We start from the raw sequence: 16513 nt of genomic DNA, 5'->3' as shown, positions 1-16513 counted from the left end.
AATTGGAGTGGGTCAAGGGTGTCAGGTAGGGTGGAGGTGATATGGTCCTTGACTAGTCTCTCAAAGCACTTCATGATGACGGATGTGAGTGCTACGGGGCGGTAGTCGTTTAGCTCAGTTACCTTAGCTTTCTTTCAATACAAACATGTATGAAACTAACCATTGTTCAGTCTGGGCCTAACCTTCGCTCATACTCAGACACTAGCTGCAGCCAGTAGTCGCTGCCAGTTGGTAAACACTAGCTAGCCTATCCTCCATAGCTAGTCCTTACTAACTTACCTCTCCTTCTCTGCATGGTCGTTGTGAAGCTGCCCCTCCTCCTCCTCTCTCTCTCTCCTCTCCTCCTGGCCCAGCTCCTTGGCCTGTTTCTTCAGGGTCTCTTCATACTCCTCTATCTTCTCCTTAAGTGCTTTAATTGTGACCTCTGTGAGAAAGAGAGAGAAAGCAAGAGGGAGATATACAGAGGGAGAGAGATACACAGCGAGAGAGACAGAGAGGGAGGGCAGGAGAGAGAAAACACAAAAAGTCAGTAAGTGATACGATAACAGGAAAGAAATAAACCAGAGTAACAAAACGATATTAGGTACCACATAAGGATCCTGCACATCATCCTTCTAAGTCTGGATTGTAAGTTACACTGACAGAGGGATTCTCCAAGTAAGATGGAGTAGGAGGAACAGGGCTCCACTCCACTGTGTGCATTGGCACAGCCCACTTGTATTACTGACTGAGAGCTCTCAGGTTTCCCCCACTTCTTACTTGTCTTCTCTTCTTTTTTTCTCTCGCTCACTCACTGATGCCCTCGCTCTCTCCTCCTCCTCTGCGGTGATTTAAACTCCAACATTTCAGCCCTGACACATAATCGATGGCGATGAGTCCCCTCTGAGCCCTTTTCCCGCTTAACTATTAAATTGAACTTTAAACATTTAGGTTGCAGGGGATCAATGGCCTTGGCTGGCTGGGATGAGAGAGAGAGAGGAAGGAAGAGCGGGAAGGAGGAGAGAGAATGAGAGAGAGGGGGATTCTCCTCTCCTCCATCGCTGAGGTAGAAGATCTGCAGCTTAGCCAGGGCACGGTGGGGAGGGGGAGGGGAGAAAGAGAGGAAAAATCAATGGCAAAATAAAATATTGCCGCTATTGAGCTGGGTCAATTAGCTCTTGGTGGGAGGGGAATTCCAAAGACAGAGAGGGCAGGCCCCCCTACCCTCCTCCTCCCTCTATCCCCTCTTCTCCTCCCCTTCTTTTCCCTGCCTTTCTGGAAAGAGAAAAAGCAGTAAAGGCCTATACAATGGGATTCATCTGAAAAGACTGCCCAGGGGATACTTTCTCATAAAGATGGCTATGGAGGAGGAGAGCCTTTATTAAAAAATGATCTATATTTCGGGGTTATGGAATGACTTTGGGCTGACTCCGCTGCTCCACTAATTTGATGTTAGATGTTAGCTATTTTACAGCGTTTGATGTAACTCCACGGACATCGGCTCTTGAAACGGTATCCGCATGACAGATGAAATCTTCTTACAACTGCTAACATTGCACATATACTTTTACTATACTTTCAACCAGACCGTTGAGCAGTTTCATCCCTTTTAAAGATGGCTAAGCATTGATGAATCTCCCATTGGGAGTCTTAGCCTAGCTCTCTGTGGTGGTGTAGTGGAAGCGTTTCAGTGGATGAGGTTGTCTGGGACCTGAACACTTGTGTGAGCACCCTGAGCTAATACCTAGGGCTTTAGCTCAGCAAGCCAACAATTTCTTGTGGCCTATGGGTTCAAACTGGGTCGATCACACTGGTCCAGGATAGGTTCAGAAAGAGCATGTGTCTCAGCCTCACCGTGGTTCTTGACCTCAGCGATCTCCTGGGTGTAGCCCTCCAGCGTCTCGCGGAGCTTCTGGTTCTCCGTTTCGATGTCGTGCATCCTCTGGACCTTCAGCTGTAGCTGCTGGGCAGCCTCCAGGGCCGACACAGGGTCTGATAGGAGGGGACAAGGAAAGGGCACTACTTGTTACTAATCACCAGACATCACTAATTACTATAGACTAATTACTTATCACAGAATTTTTCTCTGCACATATATACAGTGGGGCAAAAAAGTATTTAGTCAGCCACCAATTGTGCAAGTTCTCTCACTTAAAAAGATGAGAGAGGCCTGTAATTTTCATCATAGGTACACTTCAACTATGACAGACATAATGAGGGAAAAAAATCCAGAAAATCACATTGTAGGATTTTTAATGAATTTATTTGCAAATGATGGTGGAAAATAAGTATTTGGTCAATAACAAAGGTTTCTCAATACTTTGTTATATACCCTTTGTTGGCAATGACAGAGGTCAAATGTTTTCTGTAAGTCTTCACAAGGTTTTCACACACTGTTGCTGGTATTTTGGCCCATTCCTCCATGCAGATCTCCTCTAGAGCAGTGATGTTTTGGGGCTGTTGCTGGGCAACACAGACTTTTCAACTCCCTCCAAAAATGTTCTATGGGGTTGAGATCTGGAGACTGGCTAGGCCACTCCAGGACCTTGAAATGCTTCTTACGAAGCCACTCCTTCGTTGCCCGGGCGGTGTGTTTGGGATCATTGTCATGCTGAAAGACCCAGCCACGTTTAATCTTCAATGCTCTTGCTGAAGGAAGGAGGTTTTCACTCAAAATCTCACGATACATGGCCCCATTCATTATTTCCTTTCCACGGATCAGCCGTCCTGGTCCTTTTGCAGAAAAACAGCCCCAAACCATGATGTTTCCACCCCCATGCTTCACAGTAGGTATGGTGTTCTTTGGATGCAACTCAGCATTCTTTGTCCTCCAAACACGACGAGTTGAGTTTTTACCAAAAAGTTATATTTTGGTTTCATCTGACATTCTCCCAATCTTCTTCTGGATCATCCAAATGCTCTCTAGCAAACTTCAGACGGGCCTGGACATGTACTGGCTTAAGCAGGGGGACACGTCTGGCACTGTAGCATTTGAGTCCCTAGCAGCATAGTGTGTTACTGATGGTAGGCTTTGTTACTTTGGTCCCAGCTCTCTGCAGGTCATTCACTAGGTCCCCCCCGTGTGGTTCTGGGATTTTTGCTCACCGTTCTTGTGATCATTTTGACCCCACGGGGTGAGATCTTGCGTGGAGCCCCAGATCGAGGGAGATTATCAGTGGTCTTGTATGTCTTCTATTTCCTAATAATTGCTTCCACAGTTGATTTCTTCAAACCAAGCTGCTTACCTATTGCAGATTCAGTCTTCCCAGCTTGGTGCACATCTACAATTTTGTTTCTGGTGTCCTTTGACAGCTCTTTGGTCTTGGCCATAGTGGAGTTTGGAGTGTGACTGTTTGAGGTTGTGGACAGGTGTCTTTTATACTGATAACAAGTTCAAACAGGTGCCATTAATACAGGTAATGAGTGGAGGACAGAGGAGCCTCGTAAAGAAGAAGTTACAGGTCTGTGAGAGCCAGAAATCTTGCTTGTTTGTAGGTGACCAAATACTTATTTTCCACCATAATTTGCAAATAAATTCATTAAAAATCCTACAATGTGATTTTCTGGATTTTTTTTCTCATTTTGTCTGTCATAGTTGAAGTGTACCTATGATGAAAATTACAGGCCTCTCTCATCTTTTTAAGATGGAGAACTTGCACAATTGGTGACTGACTAAATACTTTTTTGCCCCACTGTATTACCAAGCATGTCTAACATCAGAGCAGATCTTCAAAGTTCAACAGCTTGATGTGTATGTAGCTAGTAGTGTAACATGTTTTGAAGATCGTTTCACTGAGGAGATCACACCCATCCAGTCAGTCTCTAACCTCTACTCCTCACTCCATTCCAACATACTTCCATGCACTGCAACAGTAAGGTCTAGAGTGGGGTTTTGTGTCTCTGTGCCTGGTTGTGACTGAGTGGCCAGGGCGAGTCACGCGAGGCTGACTGATGACTTCTGTGTGTGTGTGTGTGTGTGTGTGTGTGTGTGTGTGTGTGTGTGTGTGTGTGTGTGTGTGTGTGTGTGTGTGTGTGTGTGTGTGTGTGTGCCAGAGCAGCAGAGCTATGTATAGCTGCCCCCATTCGCACAGAGCAAAGCTGGAGAGCTGAGACAGCGCTGCTGTTGCCACCACACACACAGGCCAGACAAAGGAGAGGAAGAGAGGAAAAGAGAGTAAGACAGAGAGGAAAAGCAAAAGGGCATGAGAGAGAGAGAGGCAGGGACAATGAATGAGAGAGGAAAAGAGAGATAGGAAGAGGGGAGCTACCTAGGTTTCCGGACAATGATGATGACTTATCTTAGGGACAGAAAAACCCATGGGACATCAATACATTCCTGTAAACAGACTGTACAGTATCTATCCAATAGTAGTACAGCATAGACACAACCCACAGTGGTGAAAACTGTAGATGTATTGATGTACATATTGAATCATTTAATTCATCAAAAACAGTAAAACACATTGCGGATGACAGGAAAAAGTCTATGACTGATTGTGGTCCTCTTTTGAGTCAAGGTCAGAGATTGTGATGATGGTAATGAGTAAGGGATGGATAGGGAGGGGTTGGGATGTGGAGACTGGCAGGGTGTTCTAACACTGAGTCCTCCCCACCCTCCATGTTGGGCGCTGCCAGTCTTGCCAGCCCTGGCCTCATCAGTGCCCGGCATTGACACGGTCACTAATTGGCGTATGACTAATTATGCCCCAATTCCAGTTGATTTTCTTTAATGAGACAGCTGGGTTAATTATATAATCATGTGATTACATTAGACCCCCTGGCCCTGAGAGAAAGAGAATAGGAGGAGGAAGCTAGGGGGAAGGGGGAGGAAGAGGAGGGATATGAAAAGTGATAGAGACTAGAGAGGGAAAGAAAGAGGGAGATAAAAAAAGAGACGAAGAGGGCGAGGGTGAGTAGACTAAGTATACAAAACATTTGGAACACCTGCTCTTTCCATGACAGTCTGACCAGGTGACTCCAGATGAAAGCTGAATGGGTAAGACAAAATATTTAAGTGCCTTTGAACGGGATATGATGGTAGATGCGCACCGGTTTGTGTCAAGACCTGAAATGCTGCTGGTTTCCGTGTGTATCAAGAATGGTCCACCACGCAAAGGACATCCAGATAATTTGACACAACTGTGGAACACTTTCGACACCTTGTAGAGTTCATGTCCTGACAAATTGAGGCTGTTCTGAGGGCAAAAGGGGGTGCAACTCAATATTTGGAAGGTGTTCTTAATGTTTTATACCGTCAGTGTACAAGCATATGAGAGCATATTTAAGGCAGTCTGGAAACAGCAGAAGAGAGGGAGGGGGAAGAGGTCTGATCTTAGAGATGAAAGACATCCAGCGCCTCTATTCTCCTCTGAGTACACACACACACACACACACACACACACACTCACACACTCAGATACTCACACACACGTCCTTGGAGGGAGAAGCGATACATTCTCCAACACCAGACAAGCCATTGAGGACACAACAGCATTATCAAAGGCCCATTATGTCAACTTTGTTGTCCTGAGTTCTGACACCCTGCGTCATACACAGTGTAATCTAATATTCTGAAAGATCTAGCCTTGGACAGCCTGTTCCCATGTTATGTTTCTCATAAATCACTATTTGATTGTGAAACACATACACTCTCCTGCACTGACTCTAAACACACACACACTGAACTCTACCCAGACTCCACATACTGACACCCCGACACATACACACGTGTACTGACGCCACACACACAACTGTCTATTACCTATCCTATTGCCTAGTCACTTCACACCTACCTATATGTACATACACTATCTACCTCAATTACCTCGTACCCCTGCACATTGACTTGCTGCTGATACTCCCTGTATAAACACCCAGGTTATTTTTTACTCGTCATTGTTATCCGTTATTCACTGTGTACACTATTTCTATTTTTTATTTGCTTGTTTATCTTTAACTCTGTTGGAAAATCTCTTAAGCATTTCACTGTTAGTCAAACCTGCTGACAAATACCTTTTTACATGTTTTATTTAAAATGTACTTTAATTTCTTATCATAAAAAGTAACACTAGACAAACATCCTTGAAGGGTTATAATGGATCTCATCTTTCAGTCCCATTTAATTTTTTATTATATTAGTTAGGATGATACTCTTGTTATGTGTGCTTTGAATACCCCATATGATTAAACAAACTGACAGGAGAGAAGGTCATACTGTGACATTAGGGTGATGATGACTGTTGTCACAGTACTGGACTGTACAACATAGCCTGTCTCTGTGGGCCTAGTCCCAGGTCCTACCACTCTACTGCTGCTCTCTCCAGAACAGACAAACTACAGTGTGTGTCACATGGAATCTTTCTCTCCATGTCCTCCCTAGACTTCTAACCAGGAGATTGTCCCTTCACTAGACAGGCGGTGGCACCAGCCCTGTCTGGATGGGCATGTGTGTGTGTTCTGAGCAGAAGGAGTGAGACAGTGCCAACTGCTCAGTGCAGCCAGTCCAGCCTGCTGCAGAACACTAGGCTGTCTGTGAGAACAGTGTGAATATTTCCAAAGGTTGCATGAGAAGGCTAGAGGGCAGACGGGTGGAGACACCTGTCAACTTTGACATTCTATTGCAAAGTGTCATCAGGATGAGAGTGAGGTAAGGTGCGTGTATTTTCCTTGGTGTGTTCAAAAGAGCTCAAAAGGGTGGACACACTGACGCTAGGTCTGTGTGATCACAAACACATCTGTGAGATAATCAGTGGAGTAGTGATCTCTCATCCTCAGACATGGAGACAAGAATGGACAGGATGCAGATTACAATGATAATACAGACATTCCTAGATTTTCCCACACAGGCAGACAACACACACACACCACGTAAGAGAGCCAAGGCAAAGAGGTCTCTAGGTGCTGCTCCTCTGTCTTGGCAGGCTTTGAGCTGTGTGTGTGTGTGTGTGTGTGTGTGTGTGTGTGTGTGTCTGGGATCTCCAAAACACAAAAGCAGTAATTTACGCATGTACTACGTGGTTCCCCAGGCCAGCATGCTTGCTCCTACAGGCCTCTGTGTGTGTCTGTTCGCATTTGTGTGTCCATAAGGTTCACCAAGGAGGAAATGTGTTTCAGACAGACAGCCAGCTGCACACACACAGGAAGACACACACACAGCCACACACACAGGATCGAGTCAGCTCAAAAAGCTCAGTCGGTCACAGACAAACACACACTCCAGTCCAGTCGACCTCCACTGCTAACTGTCTGTTTCCACTATTAGTCAGCCTATCCAAGTCCTCTAGTGCTTCAGTTAGGTGGAAAAACCATTGGCCAGGAGATCTCCATGGACAACAACACTGGTGTTAGCAGTGACTGTGTGTCTGTCAGTGTGTTGAAATCATCAATGTACTCTCCATCAGGACCTAAAATGAACAACCGCCACCTGCAGGTAGGTTTTGGCGGGTAAGATGTGTATTTCACCAGCCACATTGGAGGTTGGTCAGGGCTCCATAGTGCACGCATTTCACTCGCATTTGTGAAAAAAAATAGTAAAATAGTCATTTATAGTCAAATAAAAGCTGCAGCAGCTGTTTTCTAAGTATTTCCGCCATTTTGCTTCATAGGTGGTAAATGAAACGCAACAAAATCAAAGAACTATGAATCCTATATAGCCTATTCCACCTTGCGCTGCATCACTGCCTGGCTGGGTGCTGTGCACACGTGAAGAGCTAAGTAAAAGATTCATTTTTAGAAGTGCTGTGCACAGGCATAAGAGTTTATCTAATTTACTTTAAACGAAAGTCTACTGAAGTGAGACGTTGTCCTTGTGTTTCTTGGCTATTTACATTGTTTTGTTCACAAGCTATGTTGTTTGTCTATGTTCGAGTTTCAAATGCTAGGGAAGAGAATACAACGCTTCTACTAGTCAGACTCAATCTAACAGGCACAGACATGACTGAGTCCTGATACCACGGTAACCTCCTGCCCTTAAAGGGGAAGGTGAAATTTGTCTAATGTGTTATTTTGGTTATATCAGGTCACAAAAACATAATTATTCATTATAACATGGGTGGTTTGAGCCCTGAATGCTGATTGGCTGACAGCCGTGGTATATCAGACCGTATACCACAGATATGACAAACTTACATTTTTACTTCTCTAATCACTTTGGTAACCAGTTTATAATAGCAATAAGGCACCTCGGGGGTTTGTGATATATGGCCAATATACCTGTGTCCAGGCACTCCACGTTGCGCTGTGCATAAGAACAGCCCTTAGCAGTGGTAAATTGGCCATTTACCACACCCTATCTGGCCTTATTGCATAAATATACCACATTAGTTACTTCTTACTAGTAACGCACGCTATGTTCTAGAAACATTACAAAGCATGCTCATCCGTTTTAATTTTTTTTGTTGGAGTAAATTTTATTCCCCCAAAATATTTTTGGCTGGTAAGAAATCTGAGTGGCTGGTAGATGTTTAAATCACAGTGTATGCCCTACTCCCCATCCCTTCCCAATTTCCCTACCGCTCGGCACTCACAGGGCTCCTGGACGCACATTGTCTCAGGAACACCAAGAGAAGTCATCAGGAACGTGTCTGTGTATGCACGTATATGTGGCGCCAGAGACATGTGCCTCATAAACATGACAGATGTGTTTACGGTGCCTCGCATACACAGTTGTGATGAGACTTACCTGGGACATCGATGAATCTCTTGTACACGTTTAGGAAGGCAGCCTCTGACTCCTTACTTCTTTTACTCACTGCGTCGATCTGAAAGGAGAGATGGAGAGATTGGTTAAGAAAAGGGAGAGATAGTCGAGATGATACATTTTTTTCAGACAACACCCCAACAACCATAATCACATTTTCCGGCTTATAAAGGCTTTTATACTTTGGCATCATCTTCCCTATACTATTCATTCCATCAAGATTAATCTAGTTTTACAGGACAAATAGTCACATATCCAATGTAGTTCAACATGAATCTGGTTTATATAAAAATGTTTTCATTTTAAACATTTTCAGATCTATTAGTGCTACGATATCCACACAGATCTATTGACCACAGAATTTCAGTCTTAAAAACACATGAATAGTAATTTCATTAATGTAATTTAGTAACAACCTGCTAAAAGAGATTGAGCTTCCAACCCTCTCAGTTAATCATGGGTACTGAGTGCTTCACTGCTGTGGGCTGGGCAGACAGAGCTCTCCTAAAACTGGAAAGCACCAAGGCAGCTAACCAATGAGTCATGAAGAAGGTGACGTGATTTGGGGTTGGGCCAAGAGGCACCACAGACCTTGCTTCAAGTTCCTCAACAATCAAGTACAGGAGTATAGAGCTGTGGCAGAGGTCTTCTTCTATAGTCATGACATTTCTGTAGTACACAGGTGATATGATACAGCACTGCAGCATTGCTTTTACATTAACTACAATGTACTGCACATGGCTCAAAAATCACAGATTTATGATTTCAAGAGGTTTCAAAAATAGTTCTTTTTTAGCTCCAAACCAACACTATAGATCACAAATACCCGCCCATAAAACTAAACATTATAGATGTTGCAAAAGTACTTCATGAATCAGGATAGAACACAACAGCAACAGTCTGTGTGGCTCAACATCCATTCCAGATTGCCTCTCAAATACCGTCTAAAAGAAAGAAAACACACTTTGGACATACAGTCAAATACTGTACCATATTCATCCTTGGCCCTTGGAGAGATAGGGAGAGGAGGAAAAATGCAGGCCACAGATGACTCTTCCCTGAACCCTCTCTCGCCCTCAGTACCACACTGGGCAACAGCTGGCGAGAGAGGAGAAAGGGTTTTGTCCAAGCCTTTTTAAATTGCGTGGTTGGTTGGTGGATGGTTGGTTAAACACCATCTTTGGGTCATGTGACAGACGTAATGCATCGGCCCTCTCACACTATTATAACCCCCCACGCGTTGATGCATTTTGGATCAGCTTTCAGTCACATGGAAGCAACTATATTAGTGGTGAGTACTCTATGTACACCATCACACACCCGTTTTATATGATCTAACACACACACATAAGCATGCTAAACCCTTAAAGCCAGAGCTGTGCTCTATACATTACACCACCTCGCAATCATGCACTGTCAATAAAATCATTTCCTAATGTATAGATGGCCAATGTAAGTCATTTGGATCTAATACCACTCTTCAGAGAAAAATAATACAGTATAACCTTTATTCAACAAGATAAAGACGTATTGGTCGTCAAAATGACCAACTATACTGTTCTTCCTTTTCAAGATATTCACCATTTGGCCTAGGTAAACTACCATAGTAAACTACCATAGTAAAGTACTTTTTTAATCCACTTGCAGACTTCTACCTGCAGTGTATAAGAGTAAGAAAGGTGTCTCATTGGCCTAGCTATATGAGCTAATGATAGACAGTGGGCCAGCCCACTGTGGGGTTCAGAGTCTTCATGTGTGTGGCTGTTGTTGAGGTTGCACCGAGCAGCCCAGAGGTAGCGTGTGCGTGTGTGTTGTGTGTGTCTGTGGTGTCTCCTGAGAGCCCAGTCCAGGCCTGACTGTGCGTTCCTCCACTGCTCTGGGAGTGTGAGCAGCCAGCCAGCCAGTCCTGGCATCGCCTCTGAACTGGGCCAAAGCCAGCTAACTGGGTCATCCCTGGGTAGAGGAGGGGATGGGAGGAGGGGAGGGAGGGAGGGGGAAGCAGGGGAGAGCTACTGTACCACACTGCTAGTGTCAGTCAGCCAGGATCTACTTCAAGTGTTTTTTGGACTAAAAGCACAAACACTTAGACCAACCGAAGAGGAAAGGAGTTCTATTTGTCCCATCCACCTCCCCCCAACACACACGCATACGTACCACCTCCCCCCAACATTTACACTTTCCTTCCTAACCCATAGGGTGGCAGTGTTTGCTCAAATTCACAAAAAGATGTGGCACAGTACAACTGCAAGTCAGCAACTTACACACAAAGTTAAAAGTGTCCAGAACTACAGTGTTTACAGACACCAAACAGTGGGTTCCTAAAGGAGAAATCAAATAAAAACAATGTTTTGGACGTCTCCTGCCCAGACTCTGTTAGAGGTTTTGATTTATGGAGCGAAGCAGGCAGTTGCCACTGACAAACGCCAGTGAGCCCCAGTCACTCTTTGCTCCTATGGGAGAGAGAAATGAAACATGTTCAAATGGGCTTTTTCTGGAAAACATCTGGATCCAAACTAGGCAGCGCCAAGTTCCCAAGTTCCCCCTCCCTCCCTCCCTCTCTCGCTCTCCCCGCTTTCTCTCCTCTCTATCGCAGATGGAGCAATTAATGTTCCCTGCTTACTGGGCAAAGGGATCCACCAGACATCTTGTCAGGAAAAGGCTGCTTCCCTCTTTGGCTTTCCATTGAAAGTGAAGAGAAAGGGGGAGAAGGTGAAGTGGGATAGATAGTGACTGGGGGGGTTGAGGAGGGAGAGAGAGGTAAGGTAATGGGATGGATGGCACCTGGAGTGTGTGTGTGTACGTGTGTGTGTGTGTGTATGTGTGTGTGTGTGTGTGCCAAGGTCCTGCGTGACTGTGCGGCCATGGCTCAGTGCAGATTATCTGCCTCTCTCTCCAATGCAGTCCCATACACATTCTGACAGGGGAGGGCATCTGGCAACGCCGGCCGTGCTGCCTTCTGAATGATCACACACACACACACACACACACATACAAAGACACAAACAGATGATTCCTCTCTGTGTGTGCGTGTGTGTGTTAGTCCGTTTGTGTTAAAAAGGCGAGATTTGGGCCGACGCCAAAGCTGACCAGCTCACAGGTATAGCATAACACACCTCCAATGAACCATCTGGACTCTTTAGGGGTGCGGGAACAACTTAAAAATAGACGGTGGTTGCTAGCCTAATGACACTAGCGGGAGCTAGATGAAACACAAGGAAGGCTTTGGCATCGGCTTAGGGGCCAGGGGAAACCGTTGGCCTGCTTGTCTCTGTCTGTGACCTGGCCTAACCCCTTAATTGCAGAGCAGGTTTTAAGCTGTGGATAACTGATCCGGAGTGGTGTGCGTGTGCGGGGGAGAGAGAGTATATGTGTGTGTGTGTGTTTGAGTGTGCTTCTTTTTGGGTTGGGTAGGAGGGATTACTGGCTTTGCAGCTTTCTTTTAAGCGGGGAATTATAGTCTGAGAGGACGGTGACTTAGAGCATCCTCTGGGCTTCCTAGGGAAACAGGAAACAGCTAGCTAGCTCCCTCTCTTCATCTCGGTGTCACCTGGGGTTGTCATATGGCGGGCCTAACACACTAGGCCTACTTGCAGGCAGCTACCGTAGTATGGATATATAGTTCTACTAATTTTCCTCATCGCTGTAGCCTTACATTAGAAGTAGGTTGATGTTCCTCTAACCACTGGTCCAGGGTCAGATGTTTTCTAATCCCCCTAATGGTGGTGAGGATTGGGTATTTGGTAATCTGATCCTAGATCTGTGATTACAGCCAACGTTTACCTCGTACAACATTAAAGATCTCATCATAAGAGTGGAGCTGGGATAGGATGGAGGAGCGAAACGGCGTCACACATTGATGGTCTGTGATGGCTGACACATTGCTCCTCTGGGGCAGTTCGGGCGTCGCCTGGAATCAGCGTCAGTGCCATAGGGAAATCAGAGAACGAGCACCACCCTGTGCCATCACCACAGTCACCCCCTCTCTTTGTGTGCCATCAGGGTGGGAGGCGCTGGAGAGAGCGTAGCTTAATCATATACAGAAGGAGGGACATCTGACTCAAGGATACGGTAGAGAGGAGTGTGTTCGAGAACAGGGGCAGGTATGTCTTTACACAATCACACACATTTTTAAAAATGTAACCTTTATTTAACTAAGCAAGTCAGTTAAGAACAAATTCCTATTTGCGATGACGGCCTACCGAGGAACATTGGGTTAACTGCTTTGTTCAGGGTCAGAACAACGGTCCTGACGGGCTGCCCCCAGGTGGTGAGGGTAGGAAACAACATCTCCACCCCGCTGATCCTCAACACTGGTGCCCCACAAGGGTGCATTCTCAGCCCTCTCCTGTACTCCCTGTTCACCCATGACTGCGTGGCCATGCACGCCTCCACCTCAATCATCAAGTTTGCAGACGACACGGCAACTGCTCCGCCCACAACTGTAAGGCTCTCCAGAGGGTAGTGAGGTCTGCACAACGCATCACTGGGGCAAACTACCTGCCCTCCAGGACACCTACACCACCCGATGTCACAGGAAGGCCAAAAAGATCATCAAGGACAACAACCACCCGAGCCACTGCCTGTTCACCCCACTATCATCCAGAAGGTGAGGTCAGTACAGGTGCATCAAAGTGGGGACCGAGAGACTGAAAAACGGCTTCTATCTCAAGGCCATCAAACTGTTAAACAGCCATCACTAACATTGAGTGGCTGCTGCCAACATACTAACTCATCTCTAGCCACTTTAATAATGGAAAATTGAGGTAATAAATGTATCACTGGCCACTTTATATAATGTTTACATAACCTACATTACTCATCTCATATGTATATACTGTACTCTATACCATCATATATTTTTATGTACATATTCTTATTAATTCCTTTACACTTGTGTGCTGTTGTGAAATTGTTAGGTTAGATATTACTGCATGGTCGGAACTAGAAGGACAAGCATTTCGCTACACTCGCATTAACATCTGCTAACCATGTGTATGTGACAAATAAAATTTGATTTGAACAGATTTTTACCTTGTCAGCTAAGGGATTTGATCCAGCAACCTTTTCAGTTACTGTCCCAATGCTCTAACCACCAGGCTACCTGCCACCCAATTCACACAGAATCCTTTTGAAAACTTTTAATAACCTGATATAAGTTGAGGCCCATCCCAGTCTCCCCTTTTTACTGTATGCCTATGCTAACACACTAACACACACACACACACACACACACACACACACACACACACACACACACACACACACACACACACACACACACACACACACACACACACAATGTCTGAGAGTTGAGCTAATCACAGCGCTGTGCGAGCTGCCAACTTAACTTTCACAGCCTTCTCCCTGGGCTCCCGGTGCCCTTACGACGAGACAGACATCCAAAATTACACCGCAATTATGCAAAATCAGTAGTGACTTCCTGCATTTGTCCCACTCCTATGCCACTTTGTACGTGTCTCTCTCTGCCACAGCCATCACGTCTCCTGAAGGTCTCTCTGTAGCATTCGGTTGCCTGACTAGGCTTTGTGGGGTTTGGAAGTGGCACACTGATTCGGTGTGCCTTTAAATAAAATAATAGCCTACACTGCGTACTAACAATTTACTCACATTTAAATCTCATTCCTTATCAGGGTTGGAGAGTAACAGATTACATGTAAGGGATTACAAAAAAACTAACTGTAGTCTGTTACTTTACCAGCAAAAATATTGTCATCAGATTACAGATACTTTTAAAAAACTCCCATTTCCGTTTAAGAAACGTTTTCAAACAGAATCAGCCTAACGAATACGCTCCCAGTGGACAGCCAGTGAAAACGCGCTCTTAGAGCAGATCCCAGTCTATGGAATAAAAGTTTGAGTTCCTCCCTTCTAACATCCCCTGTGGTATTGTGCTCCATACTGTCAAAACAAGTTTAATTTAAGTGAGAGCATCTAGTTTTCCACATACAAATAGCATTTTTCGCTAGTGCTCAAAGCATGCCATTTCAATAGCACCATTTATTTTTCAGCTTGAACCAATGAGCCCCAATCAGTCCTCCATGACAACAAAATCATAAACAGAGTAGGATAATTAGTTCTTAATTTTTGGGTTATGCTTAGGTAAAACAATTAGGCTAATCTATATTTCCAAGTCCTCTTCTTGAAGATCAAGGGGTATTAAATGAATTGGAATGACTGGGACTCCGACAGACAGTTTTTTAAATGTAAAGATACAGACTAAATCGTATTATTATCTGAAGTAGAAAGCAATGGGTTGGAAGAAGCCTACATGACCAACACATAAAGTAAAATGCAACATCCATTTATGGTCAGCTAGTAAACTCAGTAAACTCTAACATTGATTTATCCTGCAAGAGGTCGGTCAATTGGTAATATTCATTTTTTTCCTCTTTTAATGCCTCTTGACGTTTATTGGGATGAGTATTCTCCTTATGGTAGTCAAAAAGTGTCCAAGATGGCGTAGCAGTAAGTCGTCCTGTCTCGTCGTGTCCCTTGTATATATCGTCTAATTTTCGTTTTTTACATATTTTTCTTCAAAAACATTTTGCTAAACCTAAGCTTCCAAATACTTCCAAATACTCTCCTGCAACCCGCCTCACCCAATGTAGCTATTTTTCCTAAAGTATTTATATTTACTTCAGAACCGGAACCCCTCAACTGAAGCTAGCCAGCTAACCACCAGCTATGCTAGCGGTCTTCAGCTAACCGGTCATCAGCTAAGCTAACCTTTAGCTCGGAAAGCTCTCGCCAGCTCGAACAACGCGACTCTAACCAGAGCATAACGGACCTATTTATTTTTCATCCCCGGATTCATCCCTGGATTCCCACCGCAAACGGAACATTTTTCAGCTGGATCTTCACAACTAGCTATCTAGCTAAACCGCAACCCCGGATGATTACTCCTGGCTAGCGCTTCCACCCACTTAGCGTGAAGCTAGCCCGGCCAGCGCACCTGTACTACCACCGTAGCATACTCCTGGGCTACAATACCCGGGCCCACGACCGGTCTATCGATGTCACCGCATGAAGAGGAATAAACAGACTCACCCCATCGCGACGTCCCCAGAGGCCAACTCTCTAGCCCTCGCTATCTCCCTGCTTGCTAAACTCGGCCTGCTAACTGCTAGCTTGTCTCCCCGGTCCGCTAACTGCTACCTTGTTTAGCCCGGGCCTACGAACTGTTAGCTTGTTAGCACAGGCCTGCTAACTGCTAGCTTGTCTAGCTCGGGCCTACGAACTGTTAGCTTGTTAGCACAGGCCTGCTAACTGCTAGCTTGTCTAGCCCGGTCCTACGAACTGTTAGCTTGTTAGCACAGGCCTGCTAACCGTCTGAATCGCCGCGTCCCAAACACTCACCGGACCCATATTTACTTTCTATCTCTTCTTGATTTTTAATCTGTTTATACCTTTCCGGAAACCTGCCTCACCCAATGTGATACGGAATCGCTATTATTTTTAATTTTTAGAACACACTCAAGAACCTCCAGAAGCTAACCAGCTAACTAGCTACAAGCTATTTAGTCATTGTTAACTTTTTTTTCAACCTGGATAACACTCGCCAGTCCAGCTTCCCTGCCCCATCCACCGCTGCCCCCTGGACACTGATCTCTTGGCTACATAGCTGATGCACTCTGGACTGTCCATTAATCACGGTACTCTATTCTGCTTGTTTATGTTTTATCTGTCGCCCCGTTGCCTAGTCAACACCATTTTACCTGCTGTTGTTGTGCTAGCTGATTAGCTGTTGTCTCACCTACTGTTTTAGCTAGCTTTCCCAATTCAACACCTGTGATTACTGTATGCCTCGCTGTATGT

The 16513-nt window shown here is 45.1% G+C and overlaps 1 protein-coding gene across 6 annotated transcripts in view; it reads right to left on the bottom strand.

Moving 5' to 3' along the window:
* The window catches only part of LOC112229108 (homeobox protein cut-like 1), a 227154-nt gene that overhangs the window by 100772 nt on the left and 109869 nt on the right, over positions 1–16513 (bottom strand). For all 6 annotated transcript variants that reach the window (XM_042309689.1, XM_042309690.1, XM_042309694.1 and 3 more), the window contains exons 4-6: positions 8660–8738; positions 1834–1971; positions 280–424 (exon numbers count right to left, since the gene is read on the bottom strand). In XM_042309689.1, coding sequence (XP_042165623.1) covers positions 280–424; positions 1834–1971; positions 8660–8738 — 362 coding nt within the window. The remainder of the gene's footprint in view (positions 1–279; positions 425–1833; positions 1972–8659; positions 8739–16513) is intronic.

This window comes from Oncorhynchus tshawytscha, linkage group LG30 (assembly GCF_018296145.1).
Source record: "Oncorhynchus tshawytscha isolate Ot180627B linkage group LG30, Otsh_v2.0, whole genome shotgun sequence".
Classification (NCBI taxonomy): domain Eukaryota; kingdom Metazoa; phylum Chordata; class Actinopteri; order Salmoniformes; family Salmonidae; genus Oncorhynchus; species Oncorhynchus tshawytscha.
The sequence above is the reverse complement of the archived record's forward strand: the minus strand, read 5'-3'. Positions and strand labels throughout refer to the sequence as shown.